This window comes from Octodon degus, unplaced genomic scaffold (assembly GCF_000260255.1).
Source record: "Octodon degus isolate 3935 unplaced genomic scaffold, OctDeg1.0 scaffold00366, whole genome shotgun sequence".
NCBI classification, from domain to species: Eukaryota; Metazoa; Chordata; class Mammalia; order Rodentia; family Octodontidae; genus Octodon; species Octodon degus.
The window spans coordinates 383,484-392,805 of NW_004524942.1; the positions used below are offsets into that span (position 1 = coordinate 383,484).

Below are 9,322 nucleotides of genomic sequence, written 5' to 3' on the forward strand. Positions count from 1 at the left end.
TAAGTGGCTGCTTCCACAAAGCTGTCAGCCTCAGGTTGCTGGAGTTCGAACCTCACAACTCTCCCGCTGGCCAAAAGTGCCCTGAAGGCATTCGGGGAACAGAAAAAAAAAAAAAAAAAAGACAGGAGCTTGTCATTCAAATAAGGACTCTGGAAAATAGATTTCAATTTAGTTCTCTCTCACCAGCAATCATAATTAATGTTTCATGTAACAACATTCTAGACCTATGACCAGAGACCTACAGCTAAAAACAAAAACAAAAAAATCCATAAAGTATGCTAAGTGATTTTACTAAAAATGAAACCAGAATTGGTCAATAGCTTTAGTGAGATAAGGTACTGGACATACTTTGTTTCTGACCAATCAATGTTTCCTCTTAGGAATTAACGCCCTACTTGTCAAATTCCTGCATGCACAAATTCGCGTAACATGCATCCCAAATCTACCCTGGCCAGCACTGTTAAACCTGTACTTCATGGCTAAGAGGAAAGAGAGAAAATTAAGAGCTAAAAAGGAACATATTATTGGCAAAGCATGCAAATCATAAGCAAAAATTCTTATAAATAGGCACAGTGGTTGAAAATTCTTTCAAGATATACTAGGCAGTTGACAGGACATCAATATAGTCATTGCTAATATTTTTCCTTGTCCCAGGTATTATATTGTATTAACTCTTTCTTTTATTTATAATCTTTCTCAGTTAGAGATTAAATTTCCCAGAACTATCTGTAGCTAGGTATAACAACGTAAATAATTCAGATCTGTGAGATTAATGTAGAAGGCATGTGTGATCATTCTTGGATCAATTCTCAAACAAGCTTCTTACTCTAGGTTTTTTCAGGAATGCTTTCTGGTAGACAAAAAAATGGGTACTTAAAGAGGACCCTGCTATAGAAGGACCAAACTTAGAGGCCTAAAATGCCTAACTCTAAACGTGTGTGTGCTTGTGTGTGTGTGTGTATTTCTGGGGATCAAATTCAGGGTCTCACTTGTATTAGGTAAGTGCTATACTTCTTAGCTACAACCCCAGCTCTACACAGACTTCTTGGTGTTTACATGGCTGGGAAATAAAATTTCATCTTAATAAAGGTATTCTGATTTTATAGTAATCTTTCCTGATTCAAGATCTCCTTATTGGTAGAAACTTAAGCTGTCTCTGACTAATCCACTGGGAATTACAAATGAGACAGAAGTGAAAGAAAGAAATTCAGCCTGCTTATAGAATATCAGTGTTCTAACCCGAACTGCCATGAGGGAAACATGGGTGATGACTGCTCTGGCTTCTTCAGGCTGAAAGGGGTTGTAGTAGTGAATCGACAACCAGAGATACTCTCCAGAGGTTCTATCTAAAGGTCCACAATAGATACCAGGCATTTTTATCTTGGGGAGGCAAAATAGCTATAAGTCTGGAGGAGACAAAGCCAAAGAAACAATTAAACATACATGGCCCAAATAATCACATCAACAGTTTGGGTTACTTCTTCAGAGGGTGCAATGTTGTAGGCAGCTAAATTACATAGAAATATTATAGGCAGTCAGACAGGGCCAGGTCCTCAAGGAGACAATATGGAAGACAAGATGCCTTTGCAACTTGGAAGACAGACACTTCCATATGGGCCACACCTCAAGACAAAAGAGGAAACAAATACTGCTACATACTTACCTAGGGATGGACATGAGTGATTGATATTCTAAATAGGTATCAATCACCTTGAAAGAGTCCAACTGAACCACTAACCTAATCCCTAATAGGAAGAGACCCTGTCCTGTATTCATGCCTGTTTGCTACATGACTTGCTTACCCATTTGGTACTGGATTTAATCAATTTTACCTGAGCAATGGTGCTTGTAATCTCATTGTTTGACCATAGTTTTTGTCCCACTTCATGCCCACGTAAGCTAGTTCCCATGTTCTCCATCACCTTAGGCCTGCCTCACCACATAGTTTTACTCTATAAAAGTCCCTGGAAGAGATAGCCTCCTGGATTAAACCTTCTGCCCCTGCTTATGTCCCTCTCTTGGACAGAAGCTTTCTTTTCCTCCAATAAATACATTCTGCTCATAAAAAATAGTATCAGGTTCTGCCCTGTCACCATTCGTTGCAGCACAGTGCTAGGACAGAGAAGATATCTGTGTTTGGTGATTCTCCATATGTAGTACAAATAGTTAAAGGCTTTACAGCAATGAAACTAAGTGGTCAAAAAGACTATGTATGAAAAAAATGTGAATGATCTTAGTAATAAGATCCATGTTATTACTAAGTACAGTTGACTATTCTAAACTTGAAGCTGATAGTTTCATCATAGTGTTTCCATGTTGGTGCACATTAAAACATATAGGACCAAAGAAGTTTACTTCTTGAAACTTTACATTTTATACTAAGTAAAATTTATTTAAATTGCAACTGGGCTTGAGGGAGTCAGAAATAGAGTTGGCCAGGGAAGAATTGGCAAGAATATCGAGTATAGTACTTTCTCCTTTATGTATTTTTTGGTTCTGTCTCTAAGCTAGTTATTGTGTTAATGTTAGGAGAAAGAAAGAGGAAAAGGGATTAAAGGATTTTCATAAATAGGAAAAGGCATATAACTATTCTGGGAGTTTGGATGGTATAAATGTATGGTGTAGAAGATCAGCCTTTAAAAATGAGTATGTGAAATAAATGAAATTGTGACCCAGGTCACGAAATCATAGAAACTAAAACTGAATAAGAGCATAAAATGTCACTTGAAGTCGGAATCACAATATCTAAAAGCACTCAACCCAGTAGCCTTACTGTCCGGCTAGAAAACAAATACTTTAAATCAGATCTTGGTGTCCCCTTTGCATATCTAGCTTAAAATTTAAGTACATAACAGAAAATAAGCTAAGTTGCTATAGACTGAAAGAAAGGAAACTGTGGCCACAAGTGTGACAACACCTTCTCAAGTCATGAGATGCAGAAACCTTAACTAGTGAAAGCAAAACAAGAAACCCAGCATGTCTTAGTATTTTGCAGGGGTTGCTGGCTTTCAACTTGATGCTTTATGTAAAACAAATGTATTTATAAGTAATGCATACATTTGCTACATCTATAGTGAATGTATACGTATATATCCATAGTACTTATAGTTGTTTTGATTTTCACATTCTTTTATCAACTTGAAGACAATATTTACCTATTTACAGTATGTGAAGACAAAACTATGCATAGGTAGAATTTTGTTATACCACGTGTACATTAATATGTAGATCTATATTTGCATGCATAAACATGTAATACATATGCAAAAAGAATAACATATTTCTATACTTTTCTATTAATTCACTAGAAGTTATAAGAGATAAAGAAATCAAAGTACTAGCTACTTTTTTCTAATTTTTGTTAGGGTGAATCCATGGGAGTCATACTAAATATTGTCATCAACTCAGACTTTCTTATGAAGTCTGCTAATGTAACATGATCACTACTTAAGACACCCTTTCCAGAAACTAGCAGAGCAATGGACACTGCCAGACCTGTCTTCCTTTATCAAGTGATGCCAGATCTGACAAGTCAATTGACATTTTGTCTTGCGAATAGATAGGAGCATTGATGGAATTATGAAATACAGACGTGGAGGTACTGCCATAAACAAGGCTTAACTAGGACCCAAACGACAAGGCCTGAAATTCAAAAGTTCTTTGTTTCTGCAGTTACTTACTGGCCCCAGAATTCTCAAAGACTAGTTAATCCTTTGCTGAAGAAGTCAGTTACTTCTCTCTAGAGAAAATCTCAGGACTTAAACAAGATGAGTAACAACCCAATATGAATAGTACAGCAATAAACTGCACAAATGTGTACTAAACGTTATATATTATTGTATAATATTATACATTTTACTACATATTACGTATTGTGCTTAATGTATATAATAGCCAAAGGCTTATGAAGACTAAACACAGTGGTAGCAAAAATAATGACAGCAATAATAAGATAAAATATAAACACAAAACACCCAGGAAGATGAATTAACTGTGGAGTCCCAAGAAAAGCCTATGTTCTCATCCTTATGGACAAATGATTGCCACCATGATAAATATTGTTTTATACTGTGAAGCAATGAAAATGTACATTTTCACAAGAATTAAAGATATATTATTGAGGAAATATTTTGAGCAGAGAGACTAGGAGTTTACCATGTTTCGTTTAATCTAAACTGATAATTCTTTAATTTTACTTTTAGCACTCAGTGTTGAAACACGAAAGAGTATCGCTGCGGAGTCCTACTAAGGCAGCCCAAAGGAGAGTTCTGCTTCGTTCTAAGTGTGTGCCTGATACTCAGTAAATACAACCAGGGGGCTATCTCCACCTTAAAAAATAGAAAGAGGAAGCCTGATTAAAGTCAGTGTTTTAATTTTAATGTCTCATAAAACACTATGAGTAGGTGTAGCAACTATTACTTTTATAACAGTAAAATTTAAACAATCTTGGGGGTCCTTACTTCTCTGTGGTCCACTAAGCTGTCAGGAAACACACTTAACTACCCACCATTGTCTTTGCACTTCCTATGGCTTCACCAAAGAATCTCCACTCAGGTGAAAAGGGAGATTCTTTTTCTTTTTCTATCTTTCTTTTTTTTTTTTTTAAGTTTAGAAAGATTTTCTTACTAGTCAATATCACCAAACCCAGCAGTTTTATAAAGTCTAATTAAAACCAGAGTGCCTCCAAGACAAGGCAATTCAATCTGTATGTTACATTTTTATAATAATGCACGTGTCCTTTAGGTAGCACTAAAAAATTTAAACGCTCAAGATACTAAAATCTTACAGTTTTTTAACGCTAACAACTTAATATTTTTAAGTCAAGATGTAGGCTTTTATTCTTATTTATTTCTTTATTTTTGGTAGCAGGGATCAAACTCAGAATCCTGTGCTTGCTTGCCAGGCAGGCACTTATGCCACTGAGCTATATTCCTGGTCAAGAATTTTATTCTTATTTCAATGTAGCTACAGATTATTACCAATCACTTAAGGTATACGTATAAACTGAAGTTAACAGCGGTAATCATTTCTTAAAGTACAAAATGAGCCCGGCTATTTTTATTGGAGAATAAATCTAATTTTCTGTAGTTTTATTTTAATGCTGAAATGTTTATTTTATTACATGATTTATTAAAATTAGCATATTTGTCATATTTTCTTTTGCTAAATTTTTATTGTACTGCCTTGAACATATAATATTTGAGGGTTTCTCATATTTTACTTTTCCTATCATTCTTAATGAGTTCATGTACTTTAGTGAAATCAATAATATATAAAGTGGATGCTGCTGTTATATCATGCATTAACAATTAAGTCACTGGATTCCAAATTCTGTACTCATTTATTATATGATTCACTGCATGGTTAAATTAGATTTATAAAATATAGATGCTTGAAATACATAATACATGAGCCATGTGATATAAAATGATTTAGTTTCTTTGCAATAACCCTGATTTCAAATTCTCTAAATATGTAAGAATGCAATGAAAGGGGCCGGGGAGATGGCCTAGCAGAATAAGCACTTCCCTGGCAAGTGCAAGGACCTGAGTTCAATCCCCAGTTCCAAAAAAAAAAAAAAAAATGCAATGAAGAAATGCTTTATCTCACTGATCTAGAAGAACATGTTGGTCCTCTTTGTATTCTCCTTCTGGGGATTCTTCTATTTTGTTTTATTTTTTACAGTACCAGGGATTTACCTCAGGACCCTGCACGTGTCAGGCAGGCACTTATTCTACTGAGCTATCTCCCTGGTCCTTATTCTTGGTTTTGTAATTAGCCAGCAGTGTGAAGAAAAAGAATGTCTCACCAGTGTATTTACTAAAAGTATCCCATTACTGAGAAGAGGTTTGGTATTTAATATTATTTTGTTGATGCTATACATTGAACCCCGGGCCTCATACAGGTTGACATATATCCTACCACTGAGTTACACTCAAGTACCTTTTTAATTTTAATGTTATATGATTATACCCTGAATTTAACATAGTTATAGTGGCTTTATCTATTATACTTTATCTATTACACTTTTTAAATATGAAACTTTCTTTTCCTAAAACAAAGTAATTAACTTTTTACTAGAGAGTTCAGGTATATCCAAGTATATTAAAAGATCTTTAAGAAGATAAAAGTTCTTTATGTCTCTATCATTATACTTTGTATACATCTAAAGACAAAAAAAAAGCTAAGAAAATTTTATTTTGAGAAACATTGTTACTGTAGAGTACCCAAAATTGCTTGAAGCTGTCTTTTGGTTAGTATTTACTCATTGTAAGCTCAACTTTGTTTTTAATGTTTCCTGGAATATGCTGGGCCAATGAGCCAGTGGGGGCAGGCATTCCTAGTCACCTAAAGCCTTCTGATACCTCCAGTCCTTTACTCTCTTAACACTACCTATCCATGGGCTCTATCCCTAAAACAATATATTGGTAAAAAATACATTTAAACATTTACATTAAATGTGAAAATAAACTTATTTTTAGAGTAATTCAATTAAAATAATCATGAGTTTTCCTTTTATATAATATTCAATATAATTTCCAATATAATTTCAAAGAAGGCACAGCACAAACCTCAAGGTTTCAGTGATAAAATAACGTCAATTTGTTTTTCATCCACAAGAAGGAAAGTCAGGTTTATGCCACAATCCCAACCCCAATCACCAAGAAGGCTTTTCTTTTTAAATGACTATATTAACTATATTGTAATGGACCAGGTGTCTGTAACACAGGCTTCTACTGCTTCTATTCAGTTGTTTCTAACAGAGGAGGTTCAACCTTTTTGTCTCTTTGCCACCTTGTAAAGTGAGCTATGTAAATCTGTTATGTGAGACACAAAGTTTCATACAGAAGCTTTAAAAGTTCACTCAAGTAGAACACTCTTACTTGAAATGAGGTCTTATAATTATGCAGTTCCAGCCCTAAAACGAAACTGAAGCAATCTTGAAAATGCAAGAGAAAAATTATCAAGGTAATGATAACTCCCAAAAGGGAAAGGAAATACGGAAACAGCAGTGGGCTAGAGGGTCCTCATAAAGATTCTCCACATGCATTCTGACTTATGATTTGCGAACCCCTGCAAACATGATATCATGTCAATAATGAGCAACAGGTGGTAAAATGGACAAAATGATATTGCTTATCTTTCTTGTGCCTTTCAGGAGTCATCTACAACATTCTCACTGAAATGACAATTGTAAACCTTCTATAAGATTTTCAAATAAATCATTATTATATTCTTGTGTCCTGCTTGTACTCCCAAACAGGTATTTGCTCAAAATCTCTCTCTAAATTCCTTATGTAAATTTACATACAATTTTGATAGGCTTTCCCCTGAGAGCGTATAAGAATGCCTGAAAATACTATAGCAATAAAATAATCCATTTCTATACAAGTTGGCTGCATAATTCTACAGTGCTCAGTTCTGCAGTGGGCATTTGGCTTGCTCTGATTGCTTAAATCAAGGGTACACTGCTCACTTTGCATAATTCAATAAAGTAATTTAACTAAATTAAGAGAACATGAAGATACGCAAGACTGAAAATAGGTTGTCATAAAAAAAGCCAAAATTCACTTGCAAACACAATAAATCATCTATTGCATAAATAAATGTCAGAACAATACATTAGGTACTGTTCAAATTTTTCAATTCTTTAATTTATTTACTTTTACTAAATAAGGGCATGATAAGCAGAAACTCTCTCCAGGTTTATAACCATATCATTTGCTTCCTTACTTTTTAAATTGGATTCAATGTGGTGATAAACTTAAAAATAGTAAGTGTATGAGTCTTCATTTAGTAACAATGTTTGGCTTTGTTCACAAAACACGTAAGATTAAGTCCTCCATTAAGTAATACCTTTATCATTTTTTTTTTCCTGTCTATATACCCAGCCTCAACTGGCTACACCTAAATTTAAAGTCAAATCACCTTTGGTTTAGAATTTCTGGGTGGGATCTGACTTGCCAGTCACTGTATAGAGGGGGTGGGTGGCTGGGAAGAAGGGGTAAGTGAGCCAGGATGTAAACTCGCCCAAGCTGCCAGTTATTTTCTTAAATCGTGACAGCGTCAGCTGATGAAAGAAGTTAACTCATCTCCACGTAGAGGGCTGCGGATGGCCTCCATCGAAATCCTCTCAAATGTCACAGCAAGGGTTGCCAGTGCGTCTGTGACTCACTCTAGCTCTCTAAAGGGTGACTGGAGGCGGTAATCGGCGGTCAGCGCGGCCTCGTCCCCGGAACAACCAAGTTGGACGCGACCCTAGGAACTGCGCTCTGGGCAGGAGCCGCTCTCATCTGGCTCCATTCAGATCAGACGGAGGAAAAAAAAAAAAAAAAATGCCTAGCAGCCCTGGCCTCTGGCTCCGAGTATAGGAATGTCCGGCTTCTCTAAAACTAGCTCCATCTTAATAACCCATAAGAAAACTCTCCATTGGATGCTATACTTCAGCAGTTTCAGAGCTGTCACCTGAGAGGAACCCTGCACCCTGCAAGGTCCCTGCGTGTTAGACTTTGCTGGGTGCTTAATTTTGAAATGAAACGTAACCAAATGCAACGAAAACATGTTCTGCATTAAAGTGAAAGCTGAAGCACAAATCAAATGGGCAATTTTATGTAATCAGGAGCAGTTCAACTTCTGCCGACTGGTGCCGCCAAACAACCTCCCACTCACGGAGAGCGGGCATTTATAAATCTTACATCTTCCTGCCTCCTCCCTCAAATTCCTTAATGGACCATTAGTAATGGGATCGATCCTAGTTACTTTAGTAACGATACAACGCAAAGGCACATCTGCCGTGTTTACCAGTGCCAGGAACAGCATTCAAAAGTTGAGAAGGTAGAGGCAGCACTTTGCAAACCTTTGGGGCCAGGGGATAGGGACTCCGGGAAGCGTGAGAGGGGCTACAGTGGGAACCTGGTGTGACCCGAACTCCTGCGCACTCACCCAAGCAAGTCGTCCCTTGCCCCTCCGAGAGGTGGGCAACGGACCTGCTAAGTTAGTGAGCAGCTCTAAACCCCGGATCCCTTTCCTGGGAAAGCCCAGCCCGCTTCCACCCTTCTCGGCCCCTACGAGCCCTCGCCCCGGAGCGGAGCGCGCGAACGCCTGGGGATGCGAGTGCGCAGCACTTACGTCTCGGAATTTGTTCCACTGTCCGACTTCCTTGTCATACTGAGAGATTGTGGTGAGCCATTGTTTATCATCCAGAAAATTGCCGCCGTCCGACCGCCCCCCGGCCGCAGCCACGGCCGCGGCGGCTGCAAGAGCCTGACTGCACCAGGCGGCTGCACACGCACACAGAACGGCGGACACCGCGAGCATCTGG

General features: G+C 37.3%; 1 protein-coding gene across 1 annotated transcript in view; it reads right to left on the reverse strand.

Moving 5' to 3' along the window:
- LOC101592810 (testican-3-like) overlaps window positions 1-9,318 on the reverse strand; it is a gene marked incomplete at its 3' end in the record, with an annotated part of 365,719 nt that extends 356,401 nt beyond the window's left edge. The window contains exon 1 of the mRNA XM_004648223.1: window positions 9,130-9,318. Within this exon, the coding sequence (XP_004648280.1) occupies window positions 9,130-9,318 (189 nt within the window). The remainder of the gene's footprint in view (window positions 1-9,129) is intronic.
- Window positions 9,319-9,322: the final 4 nt, after the last annotated feature.